Here is a 24,333-nt window from a genome sequence, read left to right as displayed (position 1 = left end):
CGCGCGCGCGATCGAATGGAATGTTCATTTCGGATTGGATCACTCGATGTTCACAAAGGGGTGGTAGGTATAGGTAGGCAATAGTAAATACAGCAAAAATACTACTCACCCAGATCCGGCGACTTGGTAGTGGTCGTACCCCTCTCGCCACCACCAGCACCACCCTCCGAACCGGTTGTTCTGGTGGGTCCAAATTTCCGACGCACTCCTCCGGCCGTCAGTTTGGGCCGCGTCGATTTCGGCTGATCAGCAGCAGCTTGATCACCCGCTTCCTCCCCTACTGCAGGCCCACCGCCACCTGGGCTGAGGACGGCCGGCCGCTGACGGTTGGCGCTGTTCAGCTTGCTCAGGTATGTTGTTGGCCTTCTACGGCGTGACAATAGCGAGGTGGAGGCTGCCGTCGTCGTCGCTTGCTGCTGGAGGAGGCTCGAGTCGGTCGTGGAAGCTTCGCCGCTCTCAGATCCTCGGGTGCTCTTGTTGCGTGCGGTCGTCGCTGAAGTTGGGGTCGCGCTCGTTGTCGTCGCCGTGTTGGGGCCTCCTGCGATGGGGCGTCGCAGAGACGGACGGAACTGAGGACGAACCTGTGTGGTGGATTTCCGCCGGGTGGTCGGGAAGGAAGTGAGAGAAGCAAGGGGAAAGTGCTAATTAGTTAAATAAAGTGAAGTTTTCGGTTGGTTTGGTTGTTTTTCTGATTGTTTGTGGATATTATGGCTGGAATTGGAGAGAAATTGCAGGAATATCAGTACGATAGTACTATTGAGCAGCTGTTGGGAAACGCTGAATGGAAGATGATTTACACACAACTCAATTATTCAATAATTTAAAAACGCACATTTGGAAACTGAAGTGATGCGCCTTAGGAAAAGTCGGAGATAAAGGAAGCATGCAGTTATTTACTTGTGATTGGGAGAAAAGCTATACATATTGAAGAAAGTGCCTTCGGAAACGTTTTATGCATGTGCTGATTTGATCTAGTCGTAAACTGTATTTTCATAAGAAATGTTCAAGTGTGGATCTAAGGCTTTTATAAAACTTGTGATTTTGAGAAGACCAAGACTTATACCAATAATTTGAGGTGGATGCATACATTTGGCAACGATTTGGCAAAAGTTGATTTTTGACGAAGCATCACAAACGATTTTGGCCAATAATCTTTAGCACCCAGTAGGGTGCATTAGCTAGATTTTTAACCTTGACAAAAAGCACCATCGAGTTACATTTTCGAAATTTTGAAATCAAATAATTTGATTTTATTTTTATAAAGAATGCTCATTTTGGTCAAATTGTGATACTTTTCAAAATATTTTTCCATAACTTAAATTCTATCTAGTTTCGAAGGGATAGCCAGATAAAAGGTGACAATATTTTGGAAGTATCACTAATATGTAAAATCGAACTAGAAGTGAGATAGAAATTGACATAAATTGATATAATGTGTTTATGGCTAATGGCAAAACTAGATGCATTTCCCCCTTTTTTTGTTTTTTTTTTTATTAAGGCCGATGCAAATATTTAATTTGTTTAATGTCACCCCTCCCCCCCTTCAAAAATCTCAAAATATTGAAGGGGCGAAAAAAAAACATGGCGTCTCATGACTCCATTTTCAATAGACAATTTTTTTACAAGCAACTATTTTTCAATAGTTGAAAAATATTTTTTTCAATAGTTGGTAAAAATTCCAATTTTTCAATAGTTTTTTTTTCGTTTGTTCCTTATTTATTTTTGTCCCCCCCCCTCGTACCTGATGAGAGGTCTCGGACATAAAAGAAAAATAATATTTGCATCGGCCAATAAACGGCGAAATATTTTGAAAATCGGTTTCCATATGCACTAGGGGATTTGATTTTATCTTCCTGGTGGAAAATGTTCTTCGTTTTTCCAAAAAAAAAAACGAAGTTTTTAAACAAAGTTTTGAAAAAAATGGTTTTTTGAAAAAAAAAAACGAAAAACATTTTAAAACCTTTTCCACCAGGAAAACAATCAGGAGATACTCTGATCCTTCCTCTAAGTACATATGTATGTAAATCGATTCTTAAAATATTGTGCCGTTATTTATAAGAAAAAAAAAACGGAAAACATGAGAAAATGCATCCAATTTTGCCTAAAGTGGAGTTGTAGGAAATACCAATTTGAGCAAACATGCCGAACAAATGATTGTTCCTTCAGCTCAATTTTTGGAACTGTGGGTCATTTTTTTGTGACCGACCCTTGAAAGTCAGTTTACTTGTTGTAACTTTTTCTAGCTATTTTCCAAATATTTCAAACAGAGTTGTTCTGTAGGACAAAATACGCATTTCATTTAAGGGTACATTGTAGCTGTCACATTTTTTGAGATATTAAAGAATTCAACTTAAAAAATCCGTCTTTAACACTTTAGTAACATTGCAAGAGTTCTCATTACAATATAAAACAGGTGTATTATGTACACCTTTTATTTTGGTTTATTTTGTAGCTCACGTTGGGCACTAGTATGAAATCAGGATGTAAATATGTTAATCCATAACTGAAATTTTTGGAAAATTGAAATATTGAAGATTTAATTTTGTCGTCTATAGAGAAATCTGTTGGGTGACAATACGTTCAACCAAAGACAAAATGCCGAATGCCAAAATGTCGAAACATTGGGAAGTGAAAGAATGGACTTCCTTTAGAACAATAAAGGACTCACTGTTTGCTTAGAATACTTGTTTTCGACATTTTTTTCCCTTGCGACGTTTCGACATTTGACATTTTGCCGTTCGACGTTTTGTCCTTATCCAGAGAAAACACATAGTTTCCATTTTTTTAACATTTGGAAATTCTTGAAACCAATAATCTGTAATCAGTTAACTGAATTTTTGCTGAATTTTTCCGAACACATCAGAACGCTGACTTGAGTTAAAGTAAAATTTGAAATTTCAGTTCACAATCTAATTTATAAACACATTTTTAAAATTTTCAACAAAAAAAACTTCAAAAGAGATTACACTTTCTTTAACGAAACATTGTACTTCGTCTTGCAAAACAATTGCGTAAAACATTAGAGAAAAAAATTCTCAGTAAAGACATAAGAGATCGTTCCCAACTGACTCATTGGGTTTTTAAATTTTGAATAATGTATTGATTTTTTTATTTTATACGAAAGACCACCTTTTTCTGAGCCATTATGATTTTTTTTTTCAGATTACTACTACTACTTTTACTAATTTTAAATGCTCAAATCATATATTTTTATATTTTTTCGTTTTCAAATTTTGTGTTTTTCTAGTTTTAAACTTTTTACTTTGCATGTTTGACAAAAATATTCACGAAACCTCAGTAGATTGTGTCGTAAAATTTACGGGGATGAATCAGTCTCGGGCTGAATTTCCTCATAATAAAGATATGATAATAATAATCGCCTAACTTCGTTGCGACAAGCTCAAACGTTAAACTGGAACTATTTTCCAGTCATTTTTTCTTTTTTTTTGTTTTCGAGTGTTTTATAATTGCACCGTTGTTTATGTTCAGAGAAAGTGCTGCTATGATAAGCATAATGTCTCTCTCTCTCTTCTTGGCGTAACGTCCTCACTGGGACAAAGCCTGCTTCTCAGCTTAGTGTTCTATGAGCACTTCCACAGTTATTAACTGAGAGCTTCCTCTGCCAATGACCATTTTGCATGCGTATATCGTGTGGCAGGCACGAAGATACTCTATGCCCAAGGAAGTCAAGGAAATTTCCTTTACGAAAAGATCCTGGACCGACCGGGAATCGTACCCGTCACCCTCAGCATGGTCATGCTGAATACCCGTGCGTTTACCGCCTCGGCTATATGGGCCCTAAGCATGATGTGCGCGTGTAATAAAAACCATATTTTTTTCTTTCATCTGATTAACAAACATCTTTGCTGAAGTTTGGACAGCTTCATTATTAGTGGGATATCAACGAATGGTCAAAGTTTCGAACTGGTGGAGTTTTCACATACTTTGCTGAAGCTTTGATCAAGATCGAACAAGTTTTGTTTAGATAAATTGAATAAGTTTAACAAAACTTGGAACAAATGAAAAACTAGTTGATTTTTGTTTTTTTGCTTGGGGCATGTCTTTACTTGAAGTTTTGGTAAGTGATCTTGTTTGGGTGCATATTTTCACCATCAAAAATGCAAAAGGCATTCTAGGCATATGTAGCTCAGTATTTGAATTTACAACAAGAGTGTTTAAAAAAGTTTTAAAACATGACACTTTATTCGATCAAAATATTGTTAAATTTCGAATTTCGCTTTGAACTGTATACGACTTTTTTTTCGTTTTTTGAAATGTTAAATTACAATAAACTGCTTTCAAGTTCTCGAAAACTTTTGGCAGAATACAATAGTTTACAAAATAAAACAAAAGTCGTGAACTTTGATGCATATATTTTTTTATCTGTATTAACGAGATTTTTAGCCCTGGGCTAGTTCATCTCGGGATCCACGCTTTACTTCCCTTCCGAAGGAAGAACTCACATTTTGTGAGTTTGTCGGTAGTGGGATTCGATCCAAAGGTCCTCGGCGTGATAGTCACGTGTTCTAACCATCCAACCAAGTCCGCTCCACGATGCATATTTTGTATTTTTCCTGAAAATCGAGTTTTACATTTTTTCAACAATATGGAACTTATTGAAATTCAAATATTTTGCGTTGCAATTAACCAATTTTAAATCTTTCTGCTTGAATATAAAGCTGACTATTATGTCTTTCGGTTATCTTAACACCACTTTACCATCAGATTGATGGAAGTCAAGATATTGGTGAGTATGTGGGACAATCTTCATAAATTTTAAAAAAGTAAAAAAAAAGAAAATTTTATATTTTTTCAAAATTTAAAAATTGCACAAAAATCGATTCCCAATTGTCATATTTGAATGGAAAGTCGAAAATAAATTCGTTCTACTGTAATATTTTTCCTTCGCGTTTCCGTTTTCTACTCCTGGCCGCAGCTTTTTTTTTAAATGTTGAAACCTGGAATTGGTAAGCTCTTCTGAATTTAAATAACATAAAAAGAGAGAAACTTCTGAGTTTGAGTCAAAATGTTGAGATTTGGAGGTGGTGCAAACGCCTCAAAGGTGAATTTTCGAGTAATAAAGAGGTGTTTTCACCTTAAGTGTAATAGCTTTTTCAATTTTGAGCCGATTTTTTTTTATGAATCTTTCTTATTTTCGAATGAAATAAATTTTTACAAAAGTTATGCAAAATCTGAATTTTTAAAGATTTTGTGTATTTTTTTTCTTTTTTTGACAATTCTTTTGGGCTCGGTGACTTCAGAATCGCTTGACCAATTTAAAAAATGATGTGTATCAACTGTACCTTTCAAAAATGTTTTAACATGGAATAATTTAAAAAAACTGTTGAAAAAAACGTGTTTTTCTAGAAAAAAAAAAGAAAATTTCGGCAAAATCGTAAACGATTGCATGTTTTGTTTCGGGCCTTAACCGATAATTTATTCTAAATAATCGGAAGCAGTAAACTTCAATTTTTGGAAAGTTCTGAATTAAAAATGTTTGAATGTTCTTAATGTGAAGAAAAAAATGAAAAAAAAAATCCTCCACTGTGTTTTATATCCTTAAACGTGATTCTTTGTATCGGGTTTGGAGTAAAAACATGTAACAAATCGCCCTAAGCTCCAATATTACCTAAAAAGTCATGTTCTGACTGTTTTTGGTAAAAACTATCATAAAAATGAATGCTTCAACAAAAAGTTTGCTCAAGACATTTTTAGAAAAACAGAAATATCTACAAAATCACACTGAAAGATTTGAAATTGTGAGTTTTTTTTTAAAAGAAGAAAAAATAAATAAATGAAATTCTCAAAAACTCTGGCTCAAACTCAGACGATTCTCTTTTTACGACATTTGAATCCAGAAGAGCTTACGGATTCCGGGTTTCACCAACTTTTCGAAAAGCATTCTAAAAATGATCATCAACTAACCGAGTTTAGAAAACTTGATGTTAAAAATGCTATGCAAAATTTGATAAATTTTTTAAAATCGTCAATTTCATACACAGATATTTCTTATTTCCAGGAGTAATGATATGAAACCATACAAGGTCCCTCAATAACACTTCAAGTATGAGCTTGCGTTCAAAAAAAAAAAAAATGAAAAATATTTCATCCTTAATTTCTTGAAAGATTTAATTTTTAAAATTTGTCCATAACATGCTTTTATGGCTTGCTTGAATCTGTTCAAAATTTCATCAATGCACCTTTAGTATTCCAAATTTTAGTTCACTTGAAATACGTATGAAGAAGTTATGGGCACATGATAAGAAAATGATTTTGACCAAACAGTCGTTGTACGGGCAGTCGTTTGGTACAACCCTAGTAGCACAGAAGTCCTATATGAGCTTATGTGTCTCTTGTATGACTTAATTTGGTCATATAACAGCTTAATGAACTAATGTACAGCATGCGTGCTACTTGGGAAGATAAAAGTCTCCTTGATTTATAGTTAGAGTCCCAATTTTAGGGGGGCTCCTACATAGAAACCTCCCTGAGAGTGACCTCTACATGGAAATCCCTCTAAGAGAAAATACTAGATAGAAACACTTCTGAGAGGAAATTCTAGAAAAAGCCTCCATGAGAGTGTCTTCTAGTTGGAGGCCTCTAGACCTCTAGCTTGATTTACTAGGCAGACTCCTGTGAGGTGCTTTTAGATGGGAACTCCTGTAAATGATTTTTTAGCTAGCAGCACCTCTGAGAGGCAATTCTAGATAGTAGCGTCCCTGAGGTGGACCTCTAGTTAGAGACCCCTGTGACAAAATCTCCACGAAAGAGGCCGATCTGAGAGGGACTTATGTATAGAAGCACCTCTGAGAGTGGATTGTGGATACAAGGCTCCTCGAGAGAGACTTCTAGAAAGATGCTCCATGTAAAACGGACTTCTGGATAGCAGCGCTTCCGAGAAGAAATATTAGATCAAAGCCTCCATGCGAGGGGCTTCAAGATATAGACCTCTTCAAGAGGTATATCTAGTTAGAGGTCTCTTTGACAGACTCCTAGAAAGAGCCAACTGAGAGTGATTTGTAGATGGAAGCCCCATCATGAGAAGGAATACTAGATAGAAACACTTATATGACAGGAATTCTAGATAAAGCTTCCATGAGAAAGTGTTCTATTTGGAGACCTCTCTGAAAGGGACCTCCAGATAGAAGCATTTTGAGAGGACCACCTGTAAAAGGGACTTTTAGGACAACCACACCTCAGAGAGGAAATTCAAGATGGAAGCCTCTCTGAGGGGAATTTCTATTAAGGGGCATTTTTGACAAAAACTCCAAGAAAGAGGCTGACCTAAGAGGGACATCTATACATAGAAGCACCTCTGAGAGGGAACTCTAAATGCAAGCCTCCGCGAGAGAAACTTCTAGATAGAAGCTCCTGTAAAAGGGACTTCTAGATAGCAGCACTTCTGAGAGTAAACTCTAGATAGAGGCCTCGATGAGAGGGACTTCAAGAGTGTACTCTTTGAAAGCGATTTATAGTTAGAGACTTCTTTGACAGAGACTCCTAGGTAGAGCCCACCTTGAGAGGGACTTCTAGATAGAACCCAATATGAGGGGTGCGCCTAGATAGAATCCTCCCTGAGAGTGACTTCTAGATAGAAGCCTCTTCATAGGAAGGGATACTAGATGGAAACACATCTGAGAGGAAATTCTTGATAGAGCCACCATTAGAGAGTCTTCTAGTTGGAGGCATCTCTGAGAGGGACCTCTAGATAGAAGCATCTAGAGGGACGCTTAGTTGGGAGCACTCCCTGTAAAAGGGACTTTTGGATAGCCACATCTCTGAGAGGAAACTCTAGATAGAAACCTCTCTGACAGGGACTTCCAGTTAGAGGCTTCTTTGGCAGAAACTCCTAGATAAAGGCCCCCTGAGAGGAACTTTTACATTGGAGCTCCTCTGAGAGGGAATTCTAGATACAGATCCTTGAGAGAGACTTCTAGATAGCAAAACTTCAAGGTACAGACCTCTTTGAGAGGGATTTCTAGTTAGAGACGTCTTTGACAAGGACTCCTAGATAGAGCCACCCTGAGAGGGACTTCTAGATAGAACCCTATTCAGGAGGTGCTCCTAGATAAAATCCTTCCTGAGAGTGAGTTAGATAAACTTTCTCCATGAGAGGGTTTTCTAGTTGGAGGCCTCTCTGAGAGGGACCTCTAGAGGGAGGCTTAGATGGGAACACTCCCTGTAAAAGGGACTTTTAGATAGCCGCATCTCTGAGAGGAAATTCTAGATGGAAACGTTTTTGAAAGGGACTTCTAATTAGAGGCTTCTTTTACAGAAATTCCTAGATGGAGCCCCTTGAGAGGGACTTCTGGATAGAGGCCTCTCTAAGAAGAAAATCTAGATACAAGCCCTTATGATAGGGAGATCTAGATAGAAGCTTAATTAATTTAGATTAACTTCTAGAAAGAAGTTTCCTTTATAAGGACTTCAAGATAAAAGGTCCTAGAGGGAGACTTTTGCCCTTCGGAGAAACTTTCAGAAGGACATGAAATTCGCCTCCCTGAGATGGGCTTTTAGATAGGGTATCGCGCCACTTGGGCGGTGGCTTCTATATTCGTCTGTTTTCCACTATAACTCACTCAATTTTGAACGAATTGATTTGAAATGTTGTACACGGGTAGAAACTATACCTATCTCACAACATTCCAAAAGTTGTGTCAATTGGTTCAAATTTGACTGAGTTATAGTGGAAAACAGACGAATATAGAAGCCACCGCCCAAGTAGCGCGATTCCCTAGAAGCCGCCCAGAAAGAAGCTTCTAGGTAGCAGCCCCCATCTGAAAGGAATTCCAGATAAATGCTTGCAAAAAAAAAAAAATTTGCATAACTTGAGCCAAAATTTTCCACACATTCAGCAACGATCAAATCTACATGTGCATCACAAGTACACACACGTCAATCATCGAAGGCACTTTTTTCATACGTGCAAACGCAAATGCACCTCCCAATTTGCTCCACGCAGCGTGATTGCTCCGGTCAATCGCATTGTGAAAGTTGCCCCTGAGGGGTAACAACAAAAAAAAGAAAAAAAAAAGAAAAAAAAAAACGCAAATCGGATGGTCGAAAAAAAGTTCCCACACTTGGCTGCGGATTGCTTCACAAACAATATCTCTCGCCGGCTCAAGTGGTCGGGCATCCGACGGCTACAATGCGAAGTCAGTGGGCTATTGTGACACCTGGCCTACGGCCAGCAGGTTTTCCATACCGAATTAATTAATTTCCAAACTTGCTCGAAAATTGGTTCAATTAATTTCGGTGCGGCGCGACGCGGCATCACATTGAGACTTGAGAGACGGAGATTAGTGTCGGTTTTCCTCATCACACTGCACTGTTTTGCGTTTTAATCTTTTGATTTTCTTCGAGTTTTGATTGGTTGCCAACTATATAGGATTTGCCTGTTAAGCGGTTTTTATGGGATTTACAACGCCTTTGTCGATTCGCCTTTGCCTTTGCCATTCGGTGTTTTTATTAGGAAATGTGCGACTTTCCAAACTGGCTTGTTACTTTACTTTGAGACGATCATGCTCGTCTGATTTTATCCTCATTTTTATACCTTCCTAAACGTAGCAGATTTTTGTGGTTATTGATTACACTTTCATACTTTTATGTGAAATTTTACATTTTTTTTTTGTTATTTTAGTAACATGTGAAAGACAAGAAAACTAGGCATCCCCAGAGGAGATATGGATGTGAATTTTCTAGGAGATGCTTAAACAGCATTTTTCCGTTAGTGGTGTAACTATGAAATGAAATGAAAATAAATTTGAAAACAAAATAAAAAAAAACTAAAATAAAAAAAGGAAAAATTGAAAAAAAAAACATTTAAATAAATGTAAACGAATATAAAAACCACAAATATTAAAGCACCAAAAGTAAAAAAAGAAATTCTATGAAAATAGTAGTATACGGTTATTGAATCTGTCGAAAATATTTCAAGATAAAACAAAAAAAAAATGAGAAATTGATTGTTTCCATCAAAATAATGTAATTTTTCACTGAGGCTTCCACATCATACGCGCTTTTTCTGCTATTCAGTTTGACACATGCGCACAGAAATTTTAAAATCTTGAGATGGACGAATCAAAATCTGTTTCCTTAAAGGGGGTGGCGTGGTGTTCAATTTTTAACTTTATTTGAAATCTTGTTTATTTTTTTTAATTTTTCTTCATTTGCTGTTTGTTGTTCTGTTGAAAACAGTCTCTTGGATGCCTTTCGAGTGTTGTATTGTATTCACTTAGGTGAAAGTAACATCATGTGCTTCGGTATAGTTTTGGGTGATTTTCTACACTCATGCAAGTTTGAACAAAGGTGAACATTGTTTGACATGGTGAAACGAAAAAGAATAGGGTATCGTGCGGTGGATTGTGTTGAGAGCTGCATGACAATCTTAATCTTAACCGGGTTGTTTTTATCTTACAGTACTAGTCTTATCACATCTATCTTAACACTATAAGGACAATTCTTAGAACTTAAAAAAGAAATAAATACACTTTTGTTCGAAATGACGAAATGTTTTGTTTTATTGAAACTGTTTTTTTTTCTGTTTGTGTTACGGTTTTGGTATTCTGGTTAATCAGGATCGCCGCTGCAAACAAATCATTAGCCGACCGATGTTTTGGAGAACTCCCCCTTCACTGCGTCACTGTGTTATCATCTCTAGTGCTGTCTTTCTACAAACAATGTTTGGAATCACTCCATGATGTCTTTGTATTCAGGTTTGTATGTTAGTGTAAGCTAATTAGTACGATTTTTTAGAAAATTTCTCGAAAATTGTCTTAATTCAGACTGGATCGAACCAGACTTGTTTGAAACAATGAGGAACACAATTCAGTATTCCATTAATATTAGACTTTTATTTGTGATAAGGTTTTTGGTGAATTTTAAAAAATGTCCTAAATTCATTATTAGATGGTTCTAATAACATTGAGTTTCTAAGAGATTCCATGAATTAAGCCGAAATTTGCTAGAATTTCATGACTGCATTAATAGAAATTCAGTTTAGTTATACAATTTTTGTCGGAATTAACATGCGTTGCATGAGGTATCTAAAAACATTTTCAAATTGCGATTTTTTTTTAGATTTTTGCAAAATTAAAAAAAAAATAGATGTTTCGCCAATACTTTTAAGATTAGTTGGAGCTCATTTTAACAATCCCGCATGACCCAGAGTACGGAAAAGCAAGGCAGATACAAATGCTGCATAATTGTAAAGATTCTTGAAAAAAAGGAAAAATAAAAGAGGAGGCGAACCAACCTCGGGCTGAAAGTCTCGATAATAAAGATAAAAAAAAAAGAAAAAAAAACTTTTAGTGTGAATCAAGGCTTTTCAGTATGAATTTAAGGCCTTTTTTAATTTTTTTCAGAATTTGTCTATTATTTGAAGGTTTGATGAAATTTCTAAACTGTCGGATAAACCATTGACTTGTTAGAAACGATCGCAAGATGAGAAGCTTTCATGCATTTCTTTTGCGTGATGAGCATTTAATTTTTTTTATATATTCACAGATTTCAGGAGGATACTCCACGTCTCTGCTTCTTGTGCATGGAGTACCTCAATAGATTTAGTCATTGCAAATCTCGCCTTTAGGAAAAATAATCGCAAAATTTCAGTCTGATCTAGGAAAGCAAGTGAAAATTTAGAAAATTTTCTTAAGAAAGACGTCCAATCTGATAAAACACTGTTTTCAGCAAATCAAAAACAATCTACAAATGCTTGAGAGTTTTGTATAACAATTCCCAAAGAAAATCAAAAACTTTTGCCAACGCTGTGAAATATTTTTGGTTCAGTTGGAATATTTATATTTTGCAACAGCTTCAGTATTTTCTGGCAAAATTTGTCGGAATAACGTTATTTGCACAAATTGTAGAGTTTTTTAGCTTTAAAACTAAAAAAAATTATGAAATCCTTTTTTTTAAATTATCAAGCAATCCTCTCAATTTAAACAAAAAAAAATATCTGAAAATCTTTACAATATGAACATACTTAATACTTTGATAATGACACATTATCTAGAGCTCTGAAGCGTCAAGTCACGCTACAAATTTCTTCAAGTGATTTTACCACGAATTGCATGAGTTTTTCCGTTTTTGAGAAATAAAAAAATGGAAGCATTTCTACTAAGAAACTCTTTAAGAGTCTCTTCAGAGTACTTCCAGAAGTAACCCCAGAGATTTCATCAATGATCCATAAAAAAAATGGCATGATTTTTTTTATCTATGTAGTTCATTTATTTGAGGCTCAATCACGTATATCGCTTTACGGAGCCGAATGTAGTAATGGGTGGAAGCCAGGGTACTCGTTTGGGATGATCTCGTTCAGGAATTATGATGAATACAGTGAGGACCCAATATTTGCAGTCCCTGGAAGAATTTAGGGCTGACAAAATCGGATATCCCACTCCCACTCCCACTCCCGACACAGTCACAACATGTGAGTTCTTCCTTTGGAAGTGAAGTAAACCGTGGGTCCGGAGATAAATTAGCCTGTGGCTAAACATCTAGTTAATACAGATAAAAGAAAAAAAAAATAAAACTCGCCCTGCACAATAGCACTTCTTCTTCTTCCGCTTGTCATGACACCCCTACTGAAACACAGCCTCCATAGAGATTATAGTAATTGTAGTCTACGGACGGAAGACAGCAGATGACAGCGGAAGCAGAATCGGTTAGCGCAACTGGTTCTCTTTGCGCTGTCTTTCGGCTTCAATTTTCAAAGTCTTCCACGTCGAAAACATTGCGTACCGCTTGCCCAAAACACACAATACATACTGGGAGCGGTTGTGCCAGTAAAGGGGAAGCACGCTTATCGCAACAGTTATCAAAATTCCAGAAGGAATCTTCGGAAAATTCCATAGAGAAATCGCTGGAAAATTCTTTGGATATATCTCTGTGGGTTTCTACCCAGGAGAAGCACCGGAAAAAATGTTGGCGAAAGTCTAGGTGAAATTTGTGGAGAAATTGTCGGTGAAACTTCAGATCAAAGATTTGTAGGAATCTATGGAAGAATTCCTGGAAAAATTACGCGAGGGATTACAGGACGAAATCCGATAAGAATTCATAAAATAATACCGTAAGTAATTTCTGTTTGAACCTCTAGAGGAGTCCCTGAACAAATCCCTTGAATATTGTTTGAAGGAATCCATATTGTAATCTCCTGAGAAATCCGTAGGAGCATCCCAAGAGGAATTCTTGAATATATTCTTGAAAAAAAAATCCTAAAAGAATCATTGAGAAACTTATATTGAAATTTCCAAAGAAATCACTCTTATTGCTGGAGAAATCCACGGAGAAATATCTGAAAAAAGTGCAGGGGAATATCTGGATCAATTCCTGGAGGAATCTCCCCTGAAGAGGCATAAGAAATTCTAGCATGAATTCCAAGAGATTTCTCAGAAAGCGTTTCTAGAACAATCAGGGACTTCTTTTACGCTGTGGTGAAGTTTTTTGAGAATTTTAAGAAATTTTCGGAAAAAAAAACGTCAAAGATCTAGTGTTTATTATTATGGCTGCATTCATCAATGCGCTGTTCGAGCAAATGCACTCAAGCTTCTCGTCAGAATTCTTAACGGAATGTCTGGAGAAGTTTTTGTTACGCACGTCAAAAACTACTACGGAATTACTGTTTTTGAAATTTTTGAGATATGGCGGATTTTTTTTTTAAAAGCTCATTTTCTGAAAAAAATGAATTAACTATTCAAGATTTTGTATATAATTCTTGTAGGGCTTCTCAAAAAGACCATTAGACAGCATACTCGTAGCTGTGAGGTATTTAAATTTAATAAAATTCCGAATCTCACCCCTGGAAAAAACTTGAAAACTGAGGGAATTTTATTTTGCCTTGTCTTTTTTTTTGCCTGGGAGAATACTAAAGTCAAACACTTTCAAACAGCCCAACACTTTCAGTTGAAGTTTCTGATGTTTCATTCAAATCAACTGGAGATTCTTCTGGAGATTCCTTAGAAATGTCAAAGGAGATTTATTTTATTTTATTTTTCTTTTACAATTTCTCTGATTCAACATTTCCATGGGCTAAGTAACATTTTTTAGTCAAATAGACTAGAAGAGGTTATTAGAACCAACATAAAACCAAATTGAAAGGTAGTAGGTATTGTTGACGGTTGTCAAAACCTCTACAATACTAATTGGCTATCAAAATGTTACTTGGGATTTGTACCTCAGGAGATTTTTTTGAAAAATTCAAAATATTTAGTTTATTCAGCATTCCACAACATCATCAACAAAAATCTGAAAATCTGTATAATAAAGAATGTAGATATGTAATGCCACACATTATCTAGAGCTCAACAGGCCAATCAACAAATTCACCAGGAATTTCATGAGCTTTCCCGTTTTTGAGTATTGTAAATTTCTTTCAGAAAATTTGGAAAGCATTTCACTAAGAAATTTTTTAAGAGACTATTCGTTCAGTGTTTCTCTAGAAATTCTCACAAGAGTCCATCATTGGGCCTTCCAAAAGTTTGTTTCCTTCAACAAGATAAAGGTATTTGACGAAATAATCAAAAATTTCACCAATTGGTTATTTGAGATTCTTTTCCTAAGAGGTCCCCTAAGAGGTCACTGTTTTTTTTGGTTTTATTAGAACTTTTGTGAAGCGTTGCTATAGGACTTTTTTAAATTTTCAAGAATTGCACCTAGAATTGAATCTGAAGCCATGAGATTAGGAAAATCTCGTGACTGTTTTAGCAGATATACATTATCTGATATTCCGTACGTCCAAGATTCCATACATTATTCCAACCCTTCCAGCAGGAATCCACTTAGAGCTTTAAACAGTAAATGGAGTTATACTGAATTGGGAATTTTGCCTGAACTGTAAGGATTCTGGTAGAAATGCTAAAATTATCAATTAAATTTCCACGACTGCTTTATCTCCAAACAAAGATCGATGCAAAACATGAAAAATTTTGATAAGAACTTCAATTTAAATACTGAACACATCGCCCAAATGCCTTGTGGCAAAAAAAAATTAAAAGTGAGCTAAAAATGTTACCATTTTCGTTTTTTTTTTAGAAATTTTTCGTTTTTTTTCAGCATTTTTAAATTCAGTTCAGTGGCAACACTGGACATGATAAATAAGCTTCTTGAGCTTCCAAAACTGTCTCGTTTCATCCGGAGAGACTTAAAACAAAGAACTGTACTTACAAAGAGAAACAAACTTCGTTTTATCCGGGGAGTTAAAAAAGGAAAAAAAATATAAAAATTCAAAACAAATGTGATGTATTATGGAATGTGTCGAATTATTATCAACAATTTTTCAATTCGTTCAGTGGCAACACTGAAAATAAGAAACACACTTTCAGAGTTGCCATAAATGCCTCGTTCCATCCAAGGAAATTTAAAACGAAAAAAAAAATTAAAAAAAAAATGAAAATTCCAAAACATTTTGCAACTTATAGAATTGTTTCCATATAAATGATTTTCCGATTCCGCCAACAGATTTAGACTCGCCAACTGACGGACAAAAATAACCAACAACTGTCGAGGAAATGTGTGCAACCAAGAAATTACATAAAAGGGCTGAAATCACCCTAATAAAGTTGATAATAATAGTAATGTTTCAGCTCATAATGCCCTAAACATTTTTTACAAGACATAGTTAAGTTTGTTTGAATCCATATAACGTTTTGTCATTGGTAATTGAAGATTACGATGCAGTTTGAAAATTCATCAAAGACTCAACACTGCTATGACGGAAACTGTTATGATGGAAAACGATGAGCACAGTTTGAGAAAAGCCCTTCATTTCCGTAAAGGTATCTGATGTCATATGGTTACAACATGAGACCAGTAATTGAGCACCCAAAGTGTCTTTCATTTCTCGTAATCGATATATGGTGGTGCCCACTGCAGCAGTAAATGCACTTATGCAACATATGCAAATTTGATCGACTATCTTCTGCCGTCATCGTTTTCGCTCAGCTCAGCTCTGTCACGTTACGAGAGCTAACGACGAAATCATCCATATTGGATCATAGTACATGCGTCTCTTCGTATAGTTGTCGTCTTGGCAATAGTCCATCAGTATTAGACAACAGATGTAAGCTAAGAGCTAATCACATTTTTTTTTAAATTTTTCGTTCCTTTTTTTTATTTTTTTTAACAAGAGTTTTGGCCCAAGGCTAGTTTATCTCAGATGACAGATTCCGACAGATTCATTTGCTACCGTAGGGGAAAGTGGGGCAATATGCCATTTTTCAAACTTTCATCGTTTTCAATGATGTATAGCCTCATTTGTTAGGCTTTCAAAGTGGTAACAGCAACTAGACAATACTTGCTCGATGCTTCAGCAAAAATATTCAGTAAATCATTGCATTTTCATTGATTTTTAGCGATTTCAAAAACTGGTTCGTAAAACGGAAGTGGTGCAAAAAGGCCATCTGCCATGGGGTAAGATACCACTTCATGAAAACATTCAAAAATTACGTCCATCAGTTTTCTGGCATTTTCGACTTACTTTCACCATTTTGTCACGTTTTTTCGTTTACTCAATACATGGAGTGTTACCCCCCTCCCCGCAAAACGATGATCGTAATATTTGAATGACCCCTAACATGGAAAGCGTAGACATCAACAACCATGCGATTCCATGCGTGCCTCAATCTCGTTGGAAACACTTGGCTGGTAATAAAATCACCAGAAAACCTTAATTGCAAGCACGGAAAACCGGAAGTTGCCAATTTTCATTGGGAAATCAAAAGATTTTCCGTGGGTTTTACGGCCTAGCATCTAGAAGAATGTTCAATGCAAACATATATTGACACCGTTCACCTATATCAATGATCAAGTCCCATTCAGGAATGATTTTATGAGTTGGGCCATTTTACCCCATCTTGGCATTTTGGGCTCTGTTCCCCTACCTCTCGATTTACCGAGCCGAGAGCAGGCACGTAAGACGACCTCCGCGAATTACAAATTGTCCCACTTCCGTTGCCGTTACCCCCTTCGGAACGTTTATCCCCATCCACTTTTGCTCGTGGTCGTTCGTGACCACTACTCGAACCAGTTTCGATCGCTGGCTGGCTGGCTGGCTAGCTAGCCATGGGCCTGCTTAAGCGGGAAGCAAGCAACAATCTCACGATTCCACTTCCTCAATCTTTACCTCTAGTGCGGTTGGATGGTGGAGCCTGCTGATTGGATCGTGCTCAGTCCCCCCGTCTTGAATCTTGAATCTCGATGACATGTTAAATCATTTTCAGTTTCATCAGTAGTACAATCACACAAGGCTGCCGGTATGGCTAGCAGTGAAAGAGTGTCGCTTGGAATGGGGCTTGATTGTTGAGTTTTATTGTGGCTTGAAATTACCCGTGGGTGATTGGCATTCAGTAGTGAGGCGAAAACATGTAGATCTATCTGATTTGGAAGTTTGATCTATTTTTATGGTTTTAGGTTGATTTATATTCAGATTGCATAAAAAAAAAACTTTTTAGCTCTATCAGTTGCATAAGGAGCGATTTTGGTAACACATATCAATAAAAATGCACTGGCGAAGGCTAAAAATAAAAAAAAAATAAAAATTTCAATAGTTAATAAAATATTTAAGAACGTTTCAATAGTTTTTTTTTCGAAAATCTACCAGTCTCATTCAATGGAAACACTGAACATTGAAAATGCACTTTCAGTGCTGCTAAAGCATTGCTTTGTTTTATCCAAAGTGGTAAAAAAAAAGAAAAAAAGTTAAAAATTTCAAAAATTTATAAAATTTTCAAGAATGTTTCGACTATTTTCAACATCTTTCAAGTGCAGTTCAGCAGCAGCACTGAACATGCGAAATACACTTTCCGAGTTTCCAAAAATGTCTCGATTTACCCGGAGAGGAAAAAGGAGAAATATGGAATAAAATAAAGAAAAAAAACAAAAAAAAACATCATGGAACATTTTGGAAAGTTTGGCTTTTCTCAATTTAGCGGCTGTACTGAATAAAAACTATTGGCTTCAAGAGGTAACATTGATCTTTTAAAAGTAAACTCCAAAAAGATTAGAATTGAAGAAAATTTTTTTAATAATTTTAATAATTTTAAAATTATTCATTAATGTTTCGATATTTTTTCAGAATGCTTTTAGCCCAGTTTGATGGTAATACTGAACATGGAAAATGCACTTCAGAGTTCTTTAAAATGCCTCGTTTCATGCGCAGCTGCAAATAATCGAAAGTAATTTGAAAATAGTAAAAATTTCAGAGATTTCTAAAATTATTAAGATTGCTTTGACTTTTTGCCAAAAAAATCATGTTCAGTTTAGTAGCAACATTAAACATGAGAAATACACTTCCAAAGTTTGAAAAAAATGCCTCGCTTTATTCGGGGAGGATAAAAACGAAAACAATAAAAAAAATTGAAGCATTTGTGAAATATTTGGAATTGTATTGCTTGTTTGTTAATAAACATTAGTTCAGTTCAGTGGTCTTACTGGACATAAACAACTGGCTTTCAGGAGCAACACTGATAATAAAAAGTAAGTGGCCAGAAGCTTAAAATAAATATAAATCATAAAAAATTAATATTTCAACAACTTATTGAATGTTTATGAATTTTCGATAGTTTTTCAGAAATCTTGCAGCCATGCTTGCAGCCCAACTTAAGGACAACATTAAAAATGGAAAATTCTCTTCCAGAATTGCCAAAAATGCCTCGTGTCATCTGAAGTTGCAAAACAAAAATCAAGAAAGTTAAAAGTTCCAAAAAATGTAAAATCTTCAGGATTGTTTCTATTTTTTTTTTCAAAAATTGAACTTGAAAGTAGAGTTTCCAAAAAATGCCTTGCTTTATCCGGAGAGAATTAAAAGGATGAAACTTTAAAAAAGTGAAATATTTACGAATGTTTTACATCTGGCTTCAAAATGGCTTCCAGAGGCAACACGGAGCATAAAAAAATTTACCAAAGGCTAAAAATAAAAAAAATACAATAATTTATAAAATTTTTAGCAATAATTCGATTTTTTAGAAATCTTCCAGTCGATCTTAATGGCAACACTGAAAAAGAAAAAAAAATGCAATTCCAGAGTTGCCAAACTCCACAAAAAATAGCAAGTCAAAATTTTGAAAATAATGTAAAATTTTTAGGAATGTGCCGTAGTTTTTCAACCTTTTTATATTTAGTTCAGTGGAAATACTGAACATGAAAAATATTTTTCCAGAATTTCCAAAAATTTCACGTTTCATTTGGTTAAAATTTAAAAATAAGAAGCTTCTTAAAAATTTGTGAAATATTCAGGAATGCTTTGTTTTTTTTTTTCAACAAAGTTTCAGTTCAGTTTAGTAACTGTATTGAACATAAGCATTTGGCTCCCAGAAGCAATAAACTGCCAGAGGCAACGCTATACATTGAAAATAAACCACTAGAGGCCAAAAATAAAAAATAAAAAATAAAAAAAAACTAAAATTCAAGATTGTTTCAATATTTTTTCAGAAATCTTTCAGTCCAGCTCAATGGCAACACTGAAAATGAAAACAAATGAACTTCTCAAAAATGCGTCATGTCATCTGGAGTCGCAAAAAAAAAATAATAAAATAAAACAGATAAATTTTCCAAAAATTTGTAAATATTTTAGGAAACTTCTCCAGTTGAACTGAAAGCTCAGTGGCAACACTGAAAATGTTAAACAAAATTCCAATGTTTCTATAATTGTCTCTTTCCAAAGAGGCTGAAAATGAATAAAAAAAAACAAACAATTTTCAAAATAAACCTCAGTTCCATAAAATAAAAAAAAATAAAAAAATTGTAATATCTTTAGGACAGTTTCGATTTTTTTTTTCAAAAATTTAATACTGTAATACTGAACATAAAAAATACACTTCCAGAGTTTCTAAAAATGCCTTGCTTTATCCAGAGAGGATTAAAAGTATGAAAGTTAATAAAAAGTAGAATATTTACAAATGTTATGCATCTGACTGCAAAATGGCTTCCAGAGTCAACACAAAGCTCAAAAAACTAAAAAAGGCTAAAATTAAAAAAAAAAATCAATTATTTACAAAATATTTGGGAATGATTCAATATTTTATTTAATAAATTCAGCGTTACCATAACTCCACAAAAAATAACAAGTTGAAATTTTTAGCATAATGTAATTTTTTAGGAATGTTCCGTAGTTTTTCTACATTTTTATGTTTAGTTCAGTGAAAATACTGAACATGATGAATACATTTCCGGAATTTCCAAAATTTTGGGAAATATTTAGGAATATTTGTTTTTTTTTCAACAAGCTTTCAGTTTAGTTGAGTAGCTGTACTGAACATAAGCATTGGGTTCCCATAAGCAATAAACTGCTAGAAACAATACTAATAATTGAAAATAACCTGCAAGAGGCTAAAAATAAAAAAAAAATTCAAGAATTTATGAAACTTTTAAGATTGTTTCAATATTTTTGCAGAAATGTTTCAGTCCAGCTCAATGGCAACACAGAAAATAAAAAAATGAACTTTTCAAAAATGCCTTATGTCAGTGGAGTGGCAAAAACAAAAACAAAAAAATAAAAACAAAATAAAACAGATAAAATTTTCAAGAATTTGGAGAGTTTTCAAAAATGTTTCGATTTTTCGATATTTTTAAGTTTAGCTCAGTGACATCACCGAAAATATTAAACAAACTTCCATTGTTTCCAAAATTGCCTCGTGCCAAAATGGCTGAAAATGAATTAAAAAAAAACTATTTTCAAAATAAAAAAATCAATAAAAATATACAAATTTATAAAAATGTCTGAATTATTTGATGAATTTTTCAAATTTGTCCACAAAAATCTATCAGTAGCTACAGAAAGAAATTCAATCTAAAAAAAACCGAACCATTCAGGGTATCTTTCAAAACATGGATCCACAAAATCGATTTTCAGATCACGTCAACAGATTCCACTAGGTAATTTCAGATTCGCCAACTGACAGACAAAAACAACCAACAACGACGATCGAGGAAATGTGTGCAAACAAGAGCTTTCACTTTCATTTGGTCGTCATCGTGATCGTGGTCGTTGCTTTCAGCCCACACCAGAAGAGATGCTGGGCGAAGGTCTTTCTCCCTCCGACAAAGACGACGGTCGTTCGTCCGGGCGACGGTTATGTCAGGACAACCAGATCGTGGAATGTGCGCGCGCAGGCGGGGGTTTCCTACACGTTCGCTGCCGCCAAAATGCTAAAATGAGGTAATCTGCGCGCGCCTTACGAGACGAATGGCGCGCATCGAGCAGTGAGCAGCCAGCAGCTGTTGGTAATAAAGGGCCCCCATATGAGGGACTCCGAGTCGGACATGAGTGGCTGGCAGAGAGCGATCTAAAACTTCTTTCACTTTTTTTTTTTCTTTCGCCCAATTCCTTTTTGCTCTTGCCGTTTGGTCGCGTTCCGCTTGCGCCCGCCAAGGTATTATTACCTCATGGGGCGGGATAGGAGAGAAATGCGCCATGCTTGAGGCAAAATGCGCCAGACTTTCGAGAAAAATTCGCTGGTTTTAGCTGGATAACTAAAAGAAAAACAGAGGCGTAGTCCTACGTCAAAATTGTGGAACAGTACAAATGTGCATCGACTTGTTCGATCCGTTCGATCGTTAGAAAACAACGTCAACTAAAACGCCGTAAGGTATGCAATGTTCATCCTCTTCGTTGAATATGTACAAATGTGCCAGCACAGTTTGACCCTTCCTGTTTCAAATAATACAATTTTGGAAAATTCTTTTGACTTGTCGATTTATTCTTGAAAATTCAAATCAGAGGTGAGTGCATTCCACCCCAAAAGCCCCCTCCCGAGCGGGAAGGGTATTAACGAAAGTGACAGTAGTTCAGAGTGAAATGGTTGATTTAAATATGTAAGCTGATAGTTGGTATCGAGGCTGGTCGACGACACGTATAGGACCGGATCGCGAAAGTAGGATGCTGGGTTGAGCAGAGCAGGTTTTTCTTTTAGGTTTTTTTTTCGTTTAAGCTGGAACCAGTTACGTTTACACTTCTGGGTTTTTCGGTCAGGTCGAAACAGGAACCACCGACGCGACGATGAAGTGTGGAGTGGCGAGGACGACTACGGGGATCAAGGTGGACCAGGTGAACTGAACTGTTAAAAGCCGTTTTATCGTCATCAAGCTGTTTGTAGGCTTCTCATGTTTCTCTCGTATGCGGTTGCATAACTTGTCGATAAATTGGGGACGGATTGAGACTGGTTTTTTTGGCTAATCGGGGGATCGAGTTACGTCATCGCTTGGGATATTGTTGTTTCTGATACGACGGTAGGGAAGAACTGAAAACTTGATAGGACGTAGTTGTAGGGGCAAGTGTCATTAAACACCGTGCTCATAAGATCTTTGGTTAAGCTTGTAGATCTGAAGACCTGCCTTGCCTATGCTCTAAAGAACTCTTGGATAACTGGAAACAGTCATTTAAAATTGATGCCTTAATCGAACAAAACTTTATGGACCTATGTGAGCATGAACCTTCTCCATCATGCCATTGCATACGTGTGTAGATCTTAAGACCTATTCTCCAAGGAGATCTCAGAGCATTGAAAGCAGTCGTCGTACTGAAGACTTGTTAGAAAACATCTTTACGAACCTATGTTTGTATAAATCTTCAATGACTTACAAAACTTTTGAAGAATCGATAACAGCTATAAAGAATCTAAACATAGTCATACACGGGAAAAAATTCGTTGCCGGATCCATGCCTAAAATGTTATGAAATCATAAAACTTGTCGCTTCATGATATTGTAACTACAAGTCATGATATCATGACGTTAATAACGATTATCATGAATAATAATAACTGATTCCATCAACAAAAGCCATGGCCGTCAAAAGCGTTATGAAAAAAATAAGCTCGTTTTCATAAATTGAATACCATAAAGTATAGTCATGGTAGCATGACTCTGAGTCATAAAACTATGACGCTGAGTCATCTCAACCAGACGCTGAGTCGTATAAACATAACGCAGAGTCATAAAATCATGAATCACAACAAACGAATTTGGGCACTGTAAGCGTTACGCAAACCCTCGCTCAGAATCACCTACGCCATTTTTGTCACTTCTGTCAAGACGCCTTTTGTGAGCGGCAGTGTTTTCCGGTGAGATTTTTTTTGGTTTTCGAAAAAGTGTAGTGAATTGTTCTTACTTAAATAGTAGTAAACTATATAATTATTGAACTACATTCCAGAAGTTGAAAGTGAAAAAACTCTATATTCCGGCACAAAACTCCGGCCAGCTTCATCAGCAGCAGAACAATCAAGCTCACGTAATGAATTTATTACTACTAACAATTTATACAATTAAGCCTTGCTTTATTTTATTAAATATATATTTTTTTTTAATAGAAATCTTTTCTTTTCTATGCAGACGGCGGGCGACATGGAACATAAAATCAGCACGCGCTTGGATTTCCTTAAGGAAAAATTCGAGAACCTTAATTTGCAGCCGCAAATTGTTTCGGTTGGGACATCGCGGGGAGAAGGAGCGGTGCTCGTTATTTTCGGGGTAGCGGAGTACAAGGCAGACCACATCCTCCATGCCATTTGCATGCAAGTGATATATGTTTTGAATCTCCAGTATGCACCAGACTGCAAGCCCCTCTGGATGTTCTTGCAGGCTCATCTGTTCAAAATCCCAGCGGTAGATCTACCCAAAAGCACCCGCGATTTACTGCGGGCTATTGAGTAGGTTGAAGGCACAATGATGAATAAATATTGACAAATACCAGAATCATAAAAATTACTTCAATATTCAGGAACCTTGTTCATGATTTCAGAGTGCGTGCTTCACGATAACATGACCTTAAATGCCACTTTGCACCAATTAATCCGATAGTATAAATTACAAATACTAGAATCATGCATACTGCTTATGTTTTTATAACATTAGGTAATAAATTTAGAACATGCTTTATGATAACATGACCAGTACTACCATTTTTCGCAAATCGATCCAGTACCATAAATGACAAATACTTGCACCATGAGTAATGCTCAAGCTTTCATAAATTTAGTTCATAGTTTGAGTACGTACTTCATGATAATATGAACCGACTTACCAAATTTCGCTAATAAAACTGGAACCATAAATGACAACTACTAGTTCTATGAATACCGCTTCTGGTTTTATGAATCTAGTTAATAGTTCTGGTATTCATGGGCATGATATCATGACTTAACTTACAAATTTTTGTCAATAAATATTAAAAACGTAACGCCAAGGTGACGTTACGGCAACATGAGTCATGAAATTATGACCTTTTTTTGTGGTGTATGTATATTTATAACATGAAAAAACACATTTTACGCGAAACCATGAATCATTTAGCAGGTTGCAAGCAGCGGATTTTTTCCCGTGTATGAACCTTCTTGAGCATAG

General features: G+C 35.8%; 1 protein-coding gene and 1 long non-coding RNA gene across 2 annotated transcripts in view; one reads left to right on the top strand and one right to left on the bottom strand.

Annotated features, from left to right (window-relative positions):
• The window catches only part of LOC115256582 (mucin-5AC-like), a 385,160-nt gene that overhangs the window by 69,814 nt on the left and 291,013 nt on the right, over nt 1–24,333 (bottom strand). Inside the window, exon 9 of the mRNA XM_029855360.2 lies at nt 110–581. Within this exon, the coding sequence (XP_029711220.2) occupies nt 110–581 (472 nt within the window). The remainder of the gene's footprint in view (nt 1–109; nt 582–24,333) is intronic.
• Nucleotides 489–24,196, top strand: LOC134285024 (uncharacterized). Its single transcript, XR_009996084.1, has 2 exons — nt 489–23,221; nt 23,323–24,196. It is a non-coding gene; the product is annotated as an uncharacterized LOC134285024 (long non-coding RNA).

The sequence above is a fragment of the Aedes albopictus genome, chromosome 1, assembly GCF_035046485.1.
Source record: "Aedes albopictus strain Foshan chromosome 1, AalbF5, whole genome shotgun sequence".
NCBI classification, from domain to species: Eukaryota; Metazoa; Arthropoda; class Insecta; order Diptera; family Culicidae; genus Aedes; species Aedes albopictus.
This window is presented reverse-complemented; position numbering and strand designations above follow the sequence as displayed.